At 41.6% G+C, this 21,179-nt stretch overlaps 1 protein-coding gene across 1 annotated transcript in view; it reads left to right on the top strand.

The window, feature by feature from the left end:
• The window catches only part of RB1 (RB transcriptional corepressor 1), a 95,330-nt gene that overhangs the window by 58,526 nt on the left and 15,625 nt on the right, over positions 1-21,179 (top strand). The window contains exon 18 of the mRNA XM_029047864.2: positions 19,942-20,060. Coding sequence (XP_028903697.1) covers positions 19,942-20,060 — 119 coding nt within the window. The remainder of the gene's footprint in view (positions 1-19,941; positions 20,061-21,179) is intronic.

Raw genomic sequence — 21,179 nt, 5'->3', positions numbered from 1 at the left:
CCTAAATTACTTTTTAAAATGTAGAATGCCATTTACAGTGTCCCTCAGCACTTTTCAATATCTGTACCTTAAAGACATCAGTAGCCTCTGGGGTTAAAGGGAGGGATGTGTATTTTGGTATTAGGAGGGAGGGGGGAACAAGGAGTGAAGGGTTTAGAAAGATAACCATCCAGACGAGCTTATGAGCTTTTTTTCTGATCGGAGGAGGGGAAGGGAAGGGAATTCCTCCCTGTGTATCCCCGCAGTAGAGGACAGTGACTTCCATCTCTGTGACAGTCTTACCTTCTCTAGAGTGTAAGCTCACTGTGAGCAGGGAGCGTGTCCGTCAGTTCTGTGGTATTGCACTCCCCTAAGCACTGGGTGCAGTGCTCTGCACATAGGTAGCCCTCAGTAAATCAATCAGTGGTATTTATTGAGAACTTACTGGGTGCAGAGCACCATACCAAGTGTTTGGGAGAATACAATGCCGTAACATTGTGCCAGGCAACGTCAAGGTAAAAAAGGTGCAGGTCAACTTTTTGCCTGGATTTTACACTTACATATAGATGCATTATAACAGATAGTTGTTTTGTTAGATGTAATCGACTTGTGGGCAGGGAACATGCCTGCTAACGCTGTGTCCTGTTCTCCCAAGCACTTAGTACAGTGGTCTGCACCCAGTACTCAATAAATACCATTGATTGATTATTCTTAAACACCAAAGTCAACATTTTGTGTGTGTGTGTGTGTGTGTGTCTGTGTATGTATTGAAGGTTTTTATTGAGTGTTAAATACTCTGCAGGATAATGGAAGGGGCAAATGAGGTGGTAGAGGAAGCTGGATAGAGAGGAAGGGAAATGATATTCAAAATGGATGAAGTAGGAGGGGAAAGGAAGAGGGAAACAATACAAAGCAGAGGCTGAGAAGAGCAAAGACAACAGTAGAGAAGCCTTGATTTTTATTTTTGAATGGTATTTGTTAGGCACTTATGTCAAGAATTGTTCAAAGCTCTGGGGTAGATTTGAGTTTATTAGGTTGGATACAGTCCCTGGCCCACCTGGGGCTTACAGTCTAAGTAGGAGGGAAAACAGGTATTAAGTCCCTGTTTTATAGATGGAGAAACTGAGGCAGAGAGGAGTTAAGTGGCTTGCCTAAGGTCTTACAGCAGGCAGTTGGCAGAACTGGGATTAGAACCCAGGTCCTCAGACTCCCAGGCCTTTGCTCTTTCCACTAGGCCATACCGCTTCCCAGATAATTTCCTTTTATTTTCCCCATTCCACTATGCCCGAGGTGATCAATTTTAGGAAAGCATTTGGGGGCGAGGAGGGGTGGGGAAATGGCGACATCAGATTGTTGCTTAAGGCGTTCCCCTCTCCATTCCTCCTTGCTCACTGAAACTCTTTAATCAGGATCGACACCATGCACTTACAAATGATTTGTTTTATTTTAGAGCTAAGGAGAGCTTTCCAGTTTTAGGGCTGTGGATCTTTCCTGGGGACTTCTTGCATAGTTACAAGTTTATTTTGGAATATTTTTAAGGATTTCAATTTCTTTTGTCCAGTGTAAATTGCTTGACAAAAGGTCTGAGTCACCTCCTGGATTTAACATTGAACAGGAAGACTTAACAAGTGACTACTTAGGGTTTAAGATATTTATACAGGTAGTTCTTGCTAACTTTGCTTTTGTAAAGATTTTTCTGGAGCCACAGTGATATTCAACTAGAAGTTAGTAGAGGAATGGAAATTTTGTTCTTTCAGTGTGTTTTCAAAAGTCACAACCTCATCGTGTCAAAGTGAACTTCACGGTGGTTTCAACTGCCCGTTTGTAGAATCAAAGAAAATCACATCTCTCTGTAAATGTCACAACAATATCGTACATAGTATTCACATTTATGTGCACCCACGTGGTACATTTCCCTGTATTAAGCTCTTGAGAAATTCAAAACAAAAACGTGACGATTTCCTGCCCACAAGAGACTTATACTGATAGAGGAAGAAACAGGCTGTTGTCCCCCAAAGTGTGTCTAGGAAGATGTCACGCCAAGTCATTCCTGAGGGCACCCAGGCCTTGTGGATTTGCTAAGAATACCAGTGCCACTTTTGGGATGGTACGGCATTTAAGAATATGTGGTTCACTGGGGGAAATGACGGTGGATGCGTGGTCCATCGACTCAGGCTTACCTGTCTCTCCCTCCAGGTGACAGGGACACGCTGGGGATCTGGGATGGAGGTGTACAGCTCTTCACAAGCTCCTCTGTTTTCCCCCCTACCATAAGAAGTCTTCTCTCACAGTTTTTGCTCTCTCTGCTGACCCAGAGATTATGCTGCTATAGAATCTAAAGGAAGACAAACGGAGAGGTCAATTCTCAGAAAAAGATAAAATTGCAAATTCATAAATATTCCATATCATTTCAGCCTGTTCAATAGAGTCTGTTGTGCACATAAAGCAAGTCACTTAACTTCTCTGTGCCTCAATTACCTCATCTGTAAAATGGGGGTTAAGACTGTGAGCCTCAGGTGGGGCAACCTGATTACCCTGTATCTACCCCAGCGCTTAGAACAGTGCTCTGCACGTAGTAAGCACTTAACAAATACCAACATTATTAGTATTATAAAGATGTTGTTGTACTACAGATATCTTGAAGGATTAGGTGCTTAAAGAAACTAAAATTAATACCCTTGTGTACACCTAGGTTGCCTCCATTCATTCACTCTTCTCTCCTGCACTGGGGTCTCAAGATTTACTTTGTCTTAGTGGCAGTTTCTTTTTTTCCATAATTAGCAATTATTTATTGAAGTAATTCAGTTTTAGATTGCTTCCAGAATTCCATTAGGAACACTAATGTGTTCATTCAATTGTAATATCTCCCTAGTAGATAACCAGCTTGTTTTAATAAAGCTAAGATTCTTTAGCACTTAGGCAATTAATGGAGGCTTTTTTAATTATCTGAAGAATGGATAGTACCAAAGACAACTGAATCTGTGCAAAATTTTCCTCAGACGTTTAGCCCTGTGTGAGACAGAGGGACTGTGCCCAGGGTAATTGTCTTGTATGTACCCCTCCACGTTTAGCAGAACAATTGTCACATATTCAACACTTAATAAATATCGTTACTGTTGTTGCCCTGAGTTTGTGTGTTCTCTACTCAAGGAGTCATTTCATCAGAATTTCTCTTTAAAATTGTGAAAATGGGCTTTTAGCATTAATTCATCATAAACTGCATATTTTACTTAAGAAGAAAAAAACCTCTTTTCTTGTCGTGACTCTCTTGAGTCTTCCGATTTAACTTCCAACAGTTTTGCCTGGAGTAAGAGATGAGACCAGGTTCTCTGTGGGCTATTTTCAATTTTTAATTTCTGTGATTCATCTTAGAGCAGGTTTCTACCTCGTATAAACTTCTACCAGTTTGAGAAGGGAATATCTTCACTCTTGTCTGTGTATATTGAATCATTTTTTTCCATTTAAAGGTCTTAACCGTGAGAAGGAAGCAGAATAATATCTTCTTCCTTTTAGAAATTGGCTCACAAGGCAATTTCTTGGAATAATTTTCAAGTGATTTAGCTGTTTTTATTGGGGACACTTAACCCTATTGTAAAATTGTGAATCATCTTCCAAAATTCAGAGCAGGCTCAAATATTACTGGGTGAAGGGTGCAAGAAGTGAAGAAGCAGGGCTAGTAACTTCATGAATGGCAAAGTAGAAGAGTGTGTGGAGGGGAGGGGGGGAGTAAAACCGGGCCAAGCAAAAGGAAAGAGATGAAGGTGGAAATTAGCAGGTCAGGTTGAGGAAATACAAAGATTAAGGGGAGGTGGGATGGCTGCAAGAGTGAAGTAGTGAGGGGGAGGAAGCAAAATTAGAGAAGGTGTTGAAATCAAGATAAGGTTGTTGGAAGGGCTATGGAAAAATTGAACGGATGTTAAGCCTGATTTGTCTAAAGTATGAGGTGGTCCAGTAGTACAGTACAGTCAGCTTTGTCATAATGTGTATTCTGTTCAGCTAGAAAGCTATTGTGGAGTTGGGAAATATCTTCCGGCAGCACACATCTGTCTGGAAATAATACTGCGCGCTGTTGGAAATGCTAATTTTCCTCTTGCTAATATTTGCTCGTGCGGGCATTGTAAGACCTAGCATGAGTTCTACAAACATGAAATTTCATAAATGCAAAGTTCTTCAGAAACAGTCCCAGTGTTCTGTACTGTAATTAGGATGAACAGTCTAAAAGCGACTCCATAAAAATAACCCTTTGATATTTTTATAAATTTCCTTGAATATTGAAAGGGAAATCTTTTGTGTTAAGGGCATAAGACTGAAATGGTTTCCAAAGGTATTTTTAGAAAAAGAAAAAGGAAGCACCCTTTGTGGAGGTTTTTTTGGCATGAAGAAATCAGTGGATGGTTCCTAAATGCTACTTCTCTGATCAGGTGTTCTTTAGGGTGAAGGTATTGGAACAGCTGGCTCGTATTCAGCAAAACAAAATTCTTTATCTGCAATTCAAATGAAAAAAATGGTTGTCAGGATGCTTTCTGTTTTTCGCTTTAAATTTTGTGGCCTTCTTTGAGGATGGTATTAGCTGCTTTATCAGGGTAGTCCAGGTATAAGGGCAACATAGACGCTTGTCTACTTAGAGACTTAATTTTACTGAAATGCTTTTTTATTCTTCATCTGTGTTCTCCGAGACATTCACCACTTCAATGTGACAAAATAATGTTCTTCTGAAGTTAAGAATATGTCAATAAGAGTGCAGCAGTAAATACTAAACATCTTTGTGGATTGAGCAAAAATAAATGCTGTCAGTTGAATAATTCCCAGATTTTCACTAGGCAGAGAATATTATACCAGAGAAGAAAATTTGTACTCAAATTTATATATTGGCTCTTGCATCAGTTTGTTTTCAGTGGCATTTAAAAGTAATCAGAAATACTGAACAGATATCCCCTAGTTTTTGGAAAATATTTTTATGATAGGCTTCACCAATGTGCAATATTGAATGTCAAGTCTGAAATTATTTAATTTACTAGTACTCAAAATCAAGTGTGGGAGGGGCTTCCTCCAGGGGGCCCACCGTGATAAAATTCTGTCCCTACCCCTTCCCCATACTGCCACTTCATCACTTCCAAGCCACTTAAGTACTTTCAAACTCACAGTAGCACTTCCTTACATACCTTACATACCCTGTTACTTAAGCACTGACTCATGTACCTATCCCGTTTTTCCATCTACCCTCCTATCTGTAATTATTTTAGTGTCTCTCTCTGTCTCTCCTCCTCTCTAGACTCTGAACTCCTTGAGGGCCGGGATTATGTCTACTAATTCTTTGGTACTTTCCTGAGCCCTAGTACAGTTCAGTACAGTACTCTGTAGTAGCTCAGTAAATACTATTGATTGTTTGGTTTTTGGGTGATTTTTCAATAGTGATAGCTTTTTCTTCCATAGTTGTCAACCATAATTTCCAGGACTTTCATGAATAAGCAGGTCATGAGTTGACTTTTCTTTGCAGTTTTAGTTACTAGAGCAAATTTGAGGGTTGGGCTAATAGCTTCTAACAGGACTAGATGCTATTAGTTCAGCTGAAGGAGAGCGAAAGGTACTATATGGGAAAGGTATTTCAGTTGTTTCATTTGCTTGTTTTATGATTACATAATTCTAATATGAAGTGTGTGGAAATGGGAGATCGTTTTCATTCAAGCTTCATGTGGAATTATTTTCTGCTTTTTTTTCGACAAAACATTGTACCTAGAGGTTTATTTCAGAGAAGCAGCAAAATCTTCTTTTTGACTCTATTATTCGTCTGGGTCTAGACACTGGGTACTATGAAGTTTGTTTAGTGACCTAAATCTTTCCCATAGATATGCAAAATAAACTGAAAGTCTTATTTAAAGTTTTAATGGCCAATTTTCTCTGGTTATAGAACTACTGAGTATACACATCTTGCTGGCTAAGCTATTTTTCTCTGCTTGGTCACTTAAACCATATTGCTCATTACTTAGTATTGCTGAGGATCCATTAGTCGGATGACCTATTTTATCAAATAAACATCTGTAATAGAATATTATCACTTAAAGCCTATGTGCAACCTTTTCAAAACATGGGCCAAAGAAAGATGAGCCGAGAATCAAGATTACCGCTCTGTAAGAGGCTGGGACTTTCTCCTAACTCTCTTCAAGCCTGTGTGCCCATGACTGGAGCCATTAACAGGAACCATTGTGGTTTTACAGCTGCCGACTTAATGTCTTCTCCGTTTTCACGCTGAAATTAGCTAATCAAAACTATATTTCCCTGTTTTTTTTAATAGAGAGTCCCATGGGACCAAATGAAATACCTTAATTTCCCAAGATATGTTCTATTTATGGTTTCCATTTGACTACCAGGATCGTCATTTTGCCCAGGAACCTGTATTTAGCGGAATGCTGTCCAGTGGCAGGAGGAATGCAGGGGGGAGACATGGGTCCCTGGTTTCCTGCGATTTATTCAGGTTGGAGACAGATTGGAAACATGCCAGATGGTAGCAGGGAAAGGGAAACCTCTCATTTGGCAGGACGTCTGGGAAAAGCAGAGGTCCTCCTTTGCTCTTCCTAACCCCTACAAACCTCAAGAAAATGGAGTCCTAGATCCTCTCTTCCCCCACAACCTTCATAGTCAAAACTGAATAGGCCAAAAGTTTGAGTTCTGTGTATGGGGTCTAAACTTTAGCAAAGTAGAACATAATTTTGATTGCGTTTTGAATGGTATTTGTTAAGCGCTTACTGTGTATCAGACACTTCTAAGTGCTGGGGTAGATGCAAGTTAATCAGATTGGATACCTGACTTGGAAATCAGGGTAGCACTAATGGTCAAGTGATGGAGGTACATTTTCTTTGAGGTCAAGACCTCTATTTGATGGAAACGGAATGAGGGAGATCATTTTGCAGTTAGTGAGTGAAATGAAAGGTTTAGATGCTAGTCTTGTTGGCTCAGGGTTGACAAATTTGATGGTATGTGACAATGCCTAAAAAATGGTTATCGCTGTACTTGTTCCCTTTAGCAACTCATCTCCTTTACTTAGCATGAGATATTTTAAAACTGATGAACTTTGGATAGCTTGATTGAATCAAAGGTGCAAATCATCACTACCAGACCTCGCTTCTGACTGCCAAAAATCCAGTGGAACCCAAGAATCCAGCTATTTTTGAAACTGACACTCCAATAGTAGTCTTTGCGCTTATGTGTCAGAGGCACGTCTGAGCAAGTTGTTGCGGGCTAGTATGCGGGTACCTTCCCCACCCCACCCCCTGTCACTGCGAGCAATTGTCAAGGCAAGCTCTTTTTAAAAATTATTTATTGGACCCAGTACCAGCATTATCCTCTTCACTTCAGTGGATTTATCCAAGAAGCAAAGTAGCATTTTTTAAATATCAGAAATCCATATCTCTGTGGAAGTGGTTCCCGAAGTCATTTCTTCATTGACAAAAGAGAGCAGCAGGTTGGGAATTTGTATCGACATCCTTGATGGTAGGTGTCCCCAAGATTATCAGAGGTATTTATGGCATGCTTACTATGTGCCCAATACTGCAGTAAGTGTGTGGGAAAGTACCATATAACAGAGTTGGTATTAACATTCCCTGATTAGCACCATTTCCTGATTTTCCAAAGGGTATTCCCTTTCGCCAGGTCATCTCACAGTAGCTAGAGAAAAGGCCAATTAGGTTATTGAAAAAGATCTATCATGGGAGAATCTCTTCTATTCCATAATGCAGCCCAGCTCACTCAGATAAATACAGTATAAAAATGGCCTGAGTCATTTTGCTCTGGGTGCTGGCAAGTGACACAATTTATTATCCTGTAATTATATAGTTGGGTGTGAGGAGTATGTATTTTGCCTGTTGCAGCTTAAATTCTTTTGACTATAGTTACAATAATGTTTTAAATAGGGGATGATGACTAACATAATTAATGTACGTGGCCCCTGTTTATCCAAATGCTGAAACTGTTAACACCCATACTTGAAAGGAGAGCTTTTTTCTATTTTGCAAACTTGGCACTCTGAAAATCACATTTTGGCATTGATAGTGCCAGATTCTCCCCCCCAAAAAAGATGTTTAATAATCATTTTAGTGAATAATGCTAATCTGCATAAAGACTTTATCAGCCTCCCCTTCCTGCCACCCAATCCCCCAGACCTGTGCTCTTAACAAAACTCCCCCTGTAGATGGTCAGCTCCTTGTAGGCATGGATTGTTTCGATCAACCCTAGTATATTGTAGGGAAGCAGGGTGGCCTAGTGGAAAACATATGTACCTGGAATCTGAGCTCCTCTATTTCCCTGCTGTGCAACCATAGGCAATTCGCTTGACTTCCCTTTGCCTCAATTTCCTCATCTGTAAAGTGAGGATTAAGTCCTACTCCTTCCTACTTTGACTGTGAGCCTCATTTGGAACAGGGATGGTGTCTGATTATAATAATAATTGTGGCATTTGTTAAGCGCTTTACTATGTGGCAGACACTGTACTAAGTGCTGGGTGGATACAAGCAAATTGGGTTAGACACAGTCCTTGTCCCACACATTTATGTGTCTCAATCCCCATTTTACAGAGGAGATAACTGAAGCACAGAGAAGTTAAGTGACTTGCCCAAGGTCACACAGCAGACAAGTGGCAGAACTGAGATTAAAACTCATGACCTCCTGACTCCCAGACCCATGCTCTATCCACTACACCATGCTGCTTCTCTGCCCTAGTGCTTTGTCCAGTCCTTGGCACATAGTAAGCATTGAACAAATGGTAATAATATTATTACACCTTTTCTCCAAGTGACCTGTGACGGACCATTGGTTTGACCCACAATCTTGTTATGTTACTGTGTCCCCAGAAGGGAGTTGATAGCTGAAGATGGAGCCTCTGATACGCTAGTTTAAGATGTCTCTTTGTCCAGAGAATTTCATTTTAGAATAACTTATAGCAACTAAGGTTAATTTTTTTTTTTTACTTTTTAGACATGTAATGTCTACTGTTCCCTTTTTTAAATGCATTAAGTATCAAGACTTTAGACATTTAGAGAGTGAAACTTGTTTCATTTCTCTTTCCTCTACCAGTGGATTCTAACAGAAAACATGAGGAACCAAGGGAAGATTTTATCTATGGCAGTGCTCATAAGGACCCAGTTCACTTAAACACTTAATGTAAGAGGCACCCATTTTTTTTTTGGTTCCCCAGTGATTTCTGGAAAAAGAGTTTCCATTGCTGAATATTTAACAGCAAGGAAATGGTCTGTCTAAAACCAGTCTGTGCCATTCATCTGGGGAAGTGGTCAGAGTATGTGCTGACTCTGCAGGAGCAGCCACTGGATGTGGGGTAGAACTGTGATTTTGCAGCTCTGAGGTTCTGAATAAGCAGAACTCCCTCTTCCAGTCCATTCTAATAGGGCGTCCCCGTCACCCAGACAGAAGCTGTTAGGAGAAAATGGCATGGACCTCCATTTCCCAGGGAATCAGTTCAGAGGTTTGTTGGCAGGGAATGTCTCTGCTTATTGTGATATCGTACTCTCCCAGGTGCTTACTATGGTGCTCTGCACACAGTGAGCACTCAATAAATACGATTGACAGCTGACTGACTGGTATGAATCTCACAAAATGCCAAGGGCCCCCAAATTGGCTGGGATTGGTAAACCACCTGCATTCTAGAGTGAGTAATCTTTTTCCCTTTGCCCTCCCTGTTAGACTATGGTCTCCTTGTGGACAGGGAGCGTATCTTCCTCCTGTCCTCTTCTGTCCTCTACCAAGTGCTCACTACATTGTTCTCCCCACAATAGTCAATAAATGCTATTAACTGATGGAATTACAAATGTTTTTTAATGAAGCCACTCTGCGCTCTCAGAATGAGCTATCTTGGGAATCTTTCTTTTTCTGTTTTTGCTATTGTTTAAAACTTGATCATATTAGTATTGCATATCTTAATTCAAGCAGCTAAAAAGAGAAAGGAAAAAAAATTGGGGTCAAGATGTCTACGATATACTTATATATGTACAATATCTAATATACATATATTGATATGGGATATACATAGATGCATAGATATCTATATCTATGTATCAGTTTTCAGAGCAAGATGCCACTGATATTGAAACTCATTTATGGATCCATCTGCATGGGTGGTTGAAAAGGTAAATGCAGGAACCACAGTCCTGATCCAGTATGTATAGTTGGGGTTGGCGTTTACAGCACCTGACCTTGTTTTCACTTTTGCCTTTTGTCTCAGGATCCTCTGGAAGCTTTAACTTCTAAAGGGCCACTTCTTTCTTGATTGCAGTAGGCCGTATCTATTGCAGTTGTCTCCCAGTTTTCAGATGAGATGTAGTATTGTCTGAGGCTTTGTTTTATTGCATCCTTACAACATTTCTTCTCCCCCTCTTGTTTTCAGTTACCCAGTTCCAGCTCCCCATAAAGCAGCTATTTGGGAATCCCACTGTCCTCCATTTTCTGTACATAAGCCACCCAGTGAACCTAGGTTGAGGTTAGCATAGTTTCAGTGTTTGGAAACTGACTTAGCTCCAGATTTCTTTGTTTGGGATCCTGCCTTTTTATTTGATAATTAAGTAAAGCAAGTATTTTAAATTTATATTTTAAAATAAAGGGGTTTTGGATTTTTTGTTTTAGCTCTTAGACCTTCAATTATAGCTTCCTTCGATAGGGAACTCCTATCCTTCTGAAGAGTATAAATAGCTTCCCGTGGCCAAAGTCCAAGAATATCTTTCCATATACAAAGAAAGCTTGTGGTTTACACCCTTCAATTCATTTGCATTCAGTTTCTCTTAGTGCTCATAATTCTTGAAGAGCCAGGTGTCCATTGCTTATTCATCTCATCAGCTTTCTTGCATGGAGGTACTGTTGATCATGGATATTGTTTGCACTCTTAGAATCAGGTGGATGCCCTCCCAGCCTCGTCTGAGAAATGTTACAAGGAACAAAAAGGGCTTTATCCATTGTTTTATAAAGCACCATAAATAATCCATTGCCTTACTACTTTCCTTCACTGTAACTTTTTTTTTTACAAATTATAATGAAACTCTCTTTTTTTTCAACATTATTCAGACAAATTTTACCAAAGATAAAGAGGTCTGGTTTCCTTCACAAAATTACAAAGTAAAGCAGAACTCAATGCTGTACTGAAAGAGATTATGCCGACAGCTAATTGGAATAGATAAGTATTGACATGAAACAGCTTGCCTAGCTCAGAGAGGATACTGTTGCCAGCAAGTCAGGTATGGGGAAAAAAGTACTATTGAGGAAAAAAAAGAAGGAATCTAGGTTTTACTTTCAATGGTGACGTTTTCAGTTCCATGCTTTCAATACAATCAATTTGTATTCGTTAATGTTCACTTCTTAATTCAAGTAATTCATGTGTCCCTTCACTTTCAAATGTAGCGATAGTATTTTCCTTTTGAATTCTTGGAACTGCAGCCTTTGAGCAAGAATACTTCACTAGTTTGTTGCTGTTGCAACCTAACATGAGCTAAGATAGCCAGTGTCAGGGAGGTCTGATTTTAGAGGCACCCAGACCACAGGAAGGTTTGGAGTCGTCACCTGGTATGTGACATAAAGTAGGATGAATATCAATCAGGCCAAGGTATTTATTGAACACCTACTGTATGCAGAGTACTGACCTAAGCACTTGGAAGAATGGAATGAAGTCAAAGGACCTGATCCCTGTTCTTAGGGAGCTTACAGTTGGACAGGCACAGAACACTTTAGAGAAAGAAGAAAAGAAAGAAAAAGTGGATGTGTAAAAGAGTAAGTGCTTAAATAGTAGGGTGTGTAAGTTGATACCTATAAGTGCTTTGAGTACATTAAGGGCCTAATTAGCTCAGGAATGCTGAGGTGGTAAAGGGGGAACATGGCCTGGAGAGAAGAAAAATTAATTGGGGAGGACCTTCTGGAGGATTTCAGAAGGACTTGAAGATGGCAGATTTTAGTAATAGTAACAATAATAGTACTTGTAAACTATGTGCCAAGCGCTGGAGCAGATACAAGATAGGGTGGACACAGTTCCTGTTCCGCATGGGGCTCACACTCTAAGTAGGAAGGAGTGGGATTTAATTCTCATTTTACCGATGAGGAAACTGAGGCAAAGAGAAGTTAAGTGACTTGCTCATATTCCCACAGCAGACAAATGGCAGAGCTGGGTTTAGAATCCAAGTCCTCTGACTCCCAGGCCCGTGCTCTTTCCCCGGGGGAGGGAGTTCTGATGGGAAGGAAGGGCATGAGCAAGGGATTGGATCTGGGAGGAATGAAAACAGGGCTCAGTGAGTAGTTTAGCTCAAGAAGAGCTAAGAGTACCAACCGGGGTAGAGTGGAAGAGTGGGGAGGGAACTAAGAAGGAGAGAGATGATGAAGTGTCATGGGGCCACTGATAAGGAGTTTCTGCTTGATATGGGGAAGTATGGATAAACAGTAAAGATTTTTTTTTTTTGAGGAGAGGAAAGACGAGCAGAATGATAGCATAGAAAACTAATCTAGACAGCGCAGTGAAGAATTGAATGGACTGGAGAGGGGAGAGATTGGAGGCCAGCAGACCAGTGAGGAGGCTGATAGAGGAGTCAAACAAGTGCCTGGTCCAGGGTGGTAGCCATGGGAAGGAGCAGAGGGGATGGGGCTAAGGGGGTGTCTATCAGTGAATGTTGTGAAAGAAAAACTGACAGGATTTAGAACAGACAATATGAGAGTGGAAAGAGAGCAAGGAGTCAAGGGTAATACCGTCCTTACGGGCTTTAGAGAAAGGTAGGATGGTGATGCCAACTGTGTTGGAAAAGTTAGGAGACAGAAAGTGAGTATTTGGAAGAGAAGATGAGTTCAGATTTAGACATACTCATCTTTAGGTGCTGGTGGCATTTTCATGAAGGCAGGGGGAAAAAGTGAGATTGCATAGGGGACGAGTGATAAGTGAGATGGTTGAAGCCAGTGGTCAGATGAGCTCCTCAAGGAAATGAGTGTACAATGAGAAGAGATTGGAACCCAGAACAGAGCCTTGAAAGACACAGGTGAGGAGTTGAGGAAGAGCCAGTGTAGGAGATGGGAGGGAAGTAGCAGCCAGAGAGGTTGGTCTGTTCATATGCAGTTCTGACAATACTGAGTACCATAAAAAGGTGACAGTTCCTCTTTAGATTTTTGAGAGGAGTCTTCAGGCCTCTCTGGACTTTTGTTTATCTCATGCCCATCTACTTGCCCCTCTAGACCGTAAACTCACTATGGCTAGAGAACCTGTCTGCTAATTCTGTACTGTACTCTCCCAAGGGCTTAGAAATAATAATAATAATAATTCTGGTATCTGTTAAATGCTTACTCTGTGCCAGGCACTGTACTAAGCGCTGGGGTAGAGACAAGCAAATTGGGTTGCACATAGTCCCTATCCCACATGGGACTCTCAGTTTCAATCCCCATTTTGCAGATGAGGTAACTGAGGCACAGAGAAGTGAAGTGACTTGCCCAAGGTCACAGCAGATAAGTGGCAGAGCAGGGATTAGAACCCGTGACCTTTTGACTCCCAGGCCTGTGCTCTATGCCCAGGAAGCACTCAATAAATATGATTGATTGATTGATTGGCAGAATAGCCCAACCTTGTGAATGTGCAGGTTGCCCAATATGTGGACTTCTGTTTCCAGCCGTGTTCACAGCCTGTGTCCACCTTGATCTCATCTGTCTCACCACCGATCCCTTGCCCAATTCCTGCCTCTGGCCTGGAACAGCACCTTCCCTCCTCAAATTCGACAGAAAATTAGTCTCCCTGCCTTCAAAGCCTTATTGAGGGCACATCTCCTCCAAGAAGCCTTCCCTGACTAACCCCTCCTTTCTCCTTCTCCCACTCCCTTCTGTGTCACCCTGACTCGCTCCCTTTATTCACCACCCCACCCCCTCAGCACTTAAGTATATATCTGTAATTTATTTATATTAATATCTGTCTCCCCTTCTAGACTGTAAACTCACTGGGGGCAGGGAATGTTTCTCTTTATTGTTATATTCTCTCCCAAGCCCTTGAATGAGTCAAGCAACTTTTGAAGAGCTGGGGGTAGGTACCGGTGAATCAAGTTGGCCACAGTTATGGGGCTCACAGTCTAAATAGGAGGGAGAAGAGGTATTAAATCCCCATTTTGCAGTCGAGGAAACTGAGGCAAAGAGCAGTGAAGTGACTTCCCCAAGGTCATACAGCAAGCAAGTGGGGGAGTAGGATTAGAACCCAGGTCCTCTGACTCCCTGTCCAGTCATCAAAACCAGAATCAGGGCCAGGTCACTGGATGGCGTTTACAAGGCAAAGGCTTCCGGGCTTTCTTATGTCCCCTGTGACATCCGGGGAGGAGGAGAGAGGGAGAGAAGGGTGCAGGGTAAGGAGGTTGGGGCTCTGCATTTACCTGAGAAAGAAAAAAGTAGGTGCAGAGTGAGAAGAAATATAATTTTAGATAGCCTATGAGAAACAGGTACTAAATATACAGTCATGTGTGACTATTACCTTTAATTACGTCCTTGTTTGCTGCTAGGAGAGGGATAAATATTTATCGAGAACATTAAGATTTAATAATAGTCTAATTTTTGGATAATCTTGTTAAAACTAGCCACACACTTCCTTTGCTGATGAGAGGATGTACACCATGTAATTAATAGGACTGTGTGGTGATTAATGTTGGTGTAAGATCATTAACTCTCACATGTGTTTTTCTTTCTTAAAATGTCATGAAGGAGAAACAGTGTGATTTAGTGGATAGAGCACGGGCCTGGGTCTCACAAGGTTATGGGTTCTGATCCCAGTTCTGTCATTTGTGTGCGTTTGACCTTGGGCAAGTCACTTTACTTCTCTTTGCCTCACTTCCCTCATCTGTAAAATGGGGATGAAGCCTGTGAGCTCCATGTGGGACAGGGACTGTGTCCAACCTGATTACCTTGCACTAGCCCAGCACTAGAACAGTGTGTGGCACTTAGTAAGCGCTTAACAAATACAATCATTATCATTATTTATTATTATTATGCCCCAACCAACAGTGATCACCAGCACCTAAATTCACTAGGCCCGTTGTTACAGCTGGGATTCAGGAAAGCCAGTTTCCCCCCTTGTAGGTCTTGTAGTTAGGAAGATGGAGGCTTACTGACAACATCCCCTTGAACAGATGCCCCCAGGCCACGCAGCAATACTAGTAACAGTAAAAATCAATATGTATTGAGCACCCTCCTTGGGCAATGCCTTGTCTTAAGTGCTTGGGAAGTACTAAACAAAGAAGTGGTGCATTCCCTGCCTGTGAGCACCCTGATTACTCCATGAGCTTATTTTGCTTGCTTTCACTCAGCCCCATCTTCCTTTATTTATTTAATTTGCTCTAGGCCATACAAACACCCAACATTAGCACCTTGTATCTTCACCCATTGTAGGTGTTCCTGGGACTTTTCCCTGGGGACTCCAGCCTTGATGAGCCTCCAGCTTTTGCCCCTTGTTTTGTAAAGACGCCAAAATGTCCTCCAACCACTGGTCTTTCACACTTCAGTACCTCTAGTCCTACTGGAGGCGCTTGGGTTCATTCATTCATTCAGTCGTGTTTATTGAGCTCTTAACTGTGTGCAGAGCACTGTACTAAGCACTTGGGAGAGTACAGAACAATAAACAGTCACAATCCCGGCTCACACTGAGCTTAGAGTCTTCTGAGCTTCTGTTCCTCCTGGCTCCCCTCCCTGAGCTCCGAAAATGTGACCCATTAAAGGTTTTCCAGATGATTTCTAGATGCGTGTGTCCAGAGGGTAACTAACTCATCAAGGGCATTTTTTCTTACCTTGTGAAAGGCCAGATTTGCCTTCTCCAAGCACATTCACATAATAATAATAATAATAATGATGATGATGGCATTTGTTAAGTGCTTACTATGTGCCAAGCACTGTTCTAAGGGCTGGCGGGGGGTACAAGATAATCAGGTTGTCCCAGGTGGGGCTCACAGTCTTAATCCCCATTTTACAGATGAGATAACTGAGGCACAGAGAAGGTAAGTGATTTGCCCAAGGTCATCCAACTGATAAGTGGAGGAAGTGGGATTAGAACCCATGACCGCTGGCTCCCAAGCCCGTGCTCTTTCCACTGAGCCGTGCCATATACCCATTCACACATTATCACTTTTATTTTAACTAGTCATTATGTATCAGAGTAAGGATAGTTTGCTCTTGAGACACTTTTAAGCTTCAGATTTTGTTACCTACCACCTAGAGATTCATGTTTTCCTTCTATAGTAGTGAGAGGCTTTGTGGGTGAGTGGAAAGTGCATAGGTCTGGGATTCGGAAAATGGGGAATCAATCGTACTGAGTGCTTACTGTGTGCAGAGCACTATACTAAGCGCTTGGAAGAGTACAACACAACAATGTAACAGACACAATCCCTGCTCACCGAGCTTACAGTCTAGAGGAGGAGACAGACATTAATATAAATAAGTTATAGATAGTGGCCATAAGTGCTGCGGGGCTGGAGGCGGGGGAGGTGAGTAAAGGGATCATGTCAGGGCAAGGCAGAAGGGAGTGGGGAAAGAGGAAATGAGGGCTGAGTCAGGGAAGGCCTCTTGGAGGAGATGTGCCCTCAGTAAGGCTTTTAAGGTGGGAAGAGTCACTCTTGTTGAATATGAAAAGGGAGGGCCTTCCAGGCCAGAGGCAGGATGTGGGCAGGGGGGCCAGATAGAGGAGATGGAGATACAGTGAGTAGGTTGGCAGTAGAGGAGCGAAGAGTACAGGCTAGGAAGGAGTTGAAGAGTAGGCAGATGAGGGAGGAGGGGGCAAGGGGATAGAGTGCTTTAAAGATCTGCCACGGCACTCCTTTGTGACTCTGGGCAAATCACTTAACTGCTCTGGGCCTCAGTTTCCTCATGTATAAAATGGGGCTAAGATGCCTGTTCTTCCTACCTCACAGATGGTGATGTCCCATGTGAAACAGGGAGTAGGTCTGATATAGTGATCTCTATCCACCCCAGCACTTAGCACAATGCTTGATACACGGTAAGCACGTAATCACCATAGTAATAAGTATTCTTGTTGTAACAGTAACTACATAAATACATGTAATGATTTTTTAAGATGAAACTTTTGGGCTAATGTAAAGTGTTGGCCAGGTAGATAGTTTTAGGAAGGAGAATAGATTAGTTATGGTAGGATCCTCAGAATCCTTAAATCGGTCATCCTGTGTTAGGGAGCGCTACACATAAAAATCCAAGTTCTATGAATGTCTCACATGTTAGTAAACTACAAGAGAAGATTTCCAGGTCACTTTTGGAACTCTTTTCAATATAAAAGAAGTTTTATTTATGTCTAACCTGAACTCTTGCCACAATTTCAACTCAATTTTCTCTAGCCGGTGTTCTCAGTAGAAATTGAGATAAGGATTTACCTAATAAATGAGTTTTGGTAAATCATGTATCACATAAGCAGTGTGAAGCTGAGAAGCGGCGTGGCTTAGTGGAAAGAACATGGGCTTGGGAGTCAGAGGTCGTGGGTTCTAATCCCGACTCCTCCACTTGTCAGCTGTGTGACTTTGGGCAAGTCAATGAACTTCTCTGTGCATCTGTAAAATGGGGATTAAGACTGTGAGCCCCATGTGGGACATCCTGATTGCCTTGTATCTACCCCAGAGCTTAGAATAGTGCTTGGCACATAGTAAGCACTTAAATACCAACATTATTATAATGTTTTTTAGGAAACAAATGGAAATACATTATCTTGAAAACCATTCTCTTTATCAGTCAGTGGTATTTACCTTTATTACTTAACATCCTATCTTCTGCTTTCATTTTCATATCTGACACATCCCCCATTACACATTATACTTCACATTATTTTGTTACGAAGGTAGAATTGAAGGCATTTATTTATGGTATATATTTAGCATTTACTCTGTACAGAACACTGTGCTACGAGTTTTGGAGAGTTCAATAGAGTTAGTAGACTTGATCACTGCCCTCGGAGTTTACAATATAGTGGGTCAGAGGGACACTCAAATAAGTTACCTATAAGAGGAAGGAATAGAATCTATACAACTATGTACATAATGAGGAGGCCTGTGAGTACCTGTGTGCTTAGGTGATTCACAAGGGCTGAAGTAGTATTCAATCAGTTGTATTTATTGAGCGCCTACTTTGGACGGAGCACTGTACTAAGCGCTTAGAAAATACAATTTGGCAACATATAGAGCTCACAGTCTAGAAGGGGGAGACAGACAACAAAACAAAACAAGTAGACAGGCATCAATAGCTTCAAAATAGATAAATACAATAATAATACAATAAATAGAATAATATATGCAAGTGCTGTGGGGCGGGGAAGGGAGTAAGCAGAGGGAGGGAGTTGGGGTGATGGGGAGAGGAGGAGGAGCAGAGGAAAAGGGGAGCTCAGTGGGAGCTCAGTCTGGGAAGGCCTCCTGGAGGAGGTGAGCTCTCAGTAGGTCTTTGAAGGGTGGAAGAGAGCTAGTTTGGCAGATGTGAGGAGGGAGGGCATTCCAGGCCAGAGGTAGGATGTGGGCCAGGGGTCGATGGCGGGACAGGCAAGAACAAGGCACAGTGAGGAGGTTAGCGGCAGAGAAGCGGAGTGTGTGGGGTGGGCTGTGGGCGAGAGTGCCAGGCAGAGACGAGGCACGAGTCAGGAGTCAGCCAGCAGCGAGAGAGATGAGAATGAAGCAAACCGAGTATTTTGACTCCATATTCAGAGAAATGTGTGAGCTGGGATGGCATGAGGGTGGGGATAAGTAGGTGGGGAAAGTAGTTCTGAGTAGTTTTGAGTGCCCTAAAGCCAGGGGTTAGGATTTTCCCTCGACGTGGAAATATACTGCTGAAGTAGCACAGAGAATATTGACCATCTTAAGCGTTGAAGTTCACTACAAAGTTAAATGCTGTATTTTTTTTCTGTTAGCTTCATAGTTTACACTTACCTTTCTATGTAAAATAAGTTTTTGAATTTGTACAAAGTGTTCAGTTTTTGGAACTGATATATAACTCATGGTTATAAATTTTGGAACCACATTTGTAATAGTGAATTTTAATGTATTTACTGCTGCAAGTGGCATAACATCTGAATTGAATGGAACAGAGTAAGTTGACTAAAAAGGAATGACCAATAAGTGGCTGAGAGCCAACATGACATCCAGCTCAGTCAAGCAAATTGGCAAGTACCCGGCTCTTCTCTCCCAGAGGTTGGGGTAACTGGAGATGCCGATCTGGTTTGGGAAGTACTTAGGAACATAAAAAATGCTGTTACTGGGTCAGAAGAGTGGTTCATTCAGCCCAGGATCCCATCTCCAACAGTGACAACAGAATGTTTGGAGGGACAGTGACATTTGCTCTCCATGGCATCTCTCTGAATGATTAGGATCCTAGCATTCTATTTCCTCCAGTAACACAATTTAGGTCTCTTATCTATGGATTTATATAGACACTGCCTGGAACTTGCTGATATTTTTGGTTGATGCTAGGAAGGATGGGCAACCTTTGGAGGTGTTCGAGGAGCTGTGCAAAAAAAAAAAAAAAAAAAGAACCCCAAAAAACAGCTCTTAAATCACCTTTTGTAAGAAAAAAAGTGGATAGGATAGAATACTAAGTGCTATTTGATGCTCAAGGCCTGGCAGCTAACTTTGGGGTACAAAAGTATTGCCGTGAACCATAGGTGCAGAATATTGCTTGTCAGTAATTTGCCAGAGGTGTACATATAATGTAAGTTAAAATGGAATGAATTTTAGTTGAGACTTAGCATAACTGTGGCCATAGATTGGTGTTTCTTTGTCCTCATTACCTCAAATTGCTCTTATTACCTCCCTTTGCCGGTAAAGATTGCCAATTACCTCCTGACAATAAACATTGTTAAGCAAGAGCCCCGAGTAGTGGAAAATGTCCCAGCAATTAAGAATTCAAATTTGCAGTTAATCACTGACTTGTGTGTGATTTTGATGAAAGAATCCATACGATGATGTCTCACAAAGGGTATCTTCTTTCCCATAGGATTCACCTCTGTTTGATCTCATTAAACAATCAAAAGAACGAGAAGGACCAGCTGATCACCCCGAGCCAACTTCCACTCTTAATCTGCCTCTTCAGCATTCTCACACTGCTGCAGATCTGTAAGTAAACATTCATTTCTGCATAGGCGCCCTAGTCTTGACTTCAGAGCTGGGCGATTTCTCCTAAAGTATTTTAAATGATTTGAAATTGGAGTGCCTGTTCTACTTATTTTTATTATGGTATTTATTGAGCATTTACTATGTGTAAAGTGGCCTGTTCCTTGTATTTGTATTAGCAATATTATTATATTTATTGAGCATTTCCTATGTATAAGGTGCTATACTGAAGGCTGGGTTAAGTTTGAGAAAGAAGACCTACTCCTCTTCTCAATCAGAATATGAATTGGGGAGGAGTAATACATAGGACAGTGAGAATAAATCACAGTAGGAGCAGCTAAGAAAGTTAAAGAGTCCAAATGAGCAACATTCAAATAGTTCATAGAGTAGCAGGAGGGAGCAGTCCTCTTTTATGGGCAAAGCACTGCACTCTGACAGTGGGGATTAGAAGGGATCCAGAATCTATTCCTAGAGTTGACCACATGTCAACGAGACATGTCTATGCTCCAGAAAATCTTGTATGTCCACTGGGAAGCAATGTGGCCTAGGGGAAAGACCAGGGGCCTGGGAGTCAGAGGACATGGGTTCTAATTCTGGCTCTACCAATTGCTTGCTGTCTGACTTAGGGCAAGTCATTTAACTTCTCTCCACCTCAGTTTCCTCATCTGTAAAATGGGGATTAAATCGTCTTCCTTCCAATTTAGACGTTGAGCCCCTTGTGGGTTAGGAACAGTGTTCAACCTGATAAGCTCCAATCTACCTCAGTGATTAGAACAGTGCTTGACACATAGTCAGCACTTAAAAAAAATACCATTAAAATATATATAAAGCATCGCAGAGAATTACTCATTTCCTCTTCCCATCTTCATCATCTCTCCCAAGTTCAGATTTAAGCTTTGAAAATGTTATACAGGTGGGCTGATTAGATATTTCAGTCTTCGATGCTTACTGAAGCCTTTAATTGTTCATTGTGCTATATTTTTCTTGTGAAAGCCTCAATATTAAGATCCTGTTTTAGCTTGTAAGATCCTCGAAATGATCAGTAGTATTTATGGAATGTTACTCTGTGCAGAGCCCTATACTAAGCGGCGTGGCTCAGTGGAAAGAGCCCGGGCTTGGGAG

This window comes from Ornithorhynchus anatinus, chromosome 20 (assembly GCF_004115215.2).
Source record: "Ornithorhynchus anatinus isolate Pmale09 chromosome 20, mOrnAna1.pri.v4, whole genome shotgun sequence".
NCBI lineage: Eukaryota > Metazoa > Chordata > Mammalia > Monotremata > Ornithorhynchidae > Ornithorhynchus > Ornithorhynchus anatinus.
This window is presented reverse-complemented; position numbering and strand designations above follow the sequence as displayed.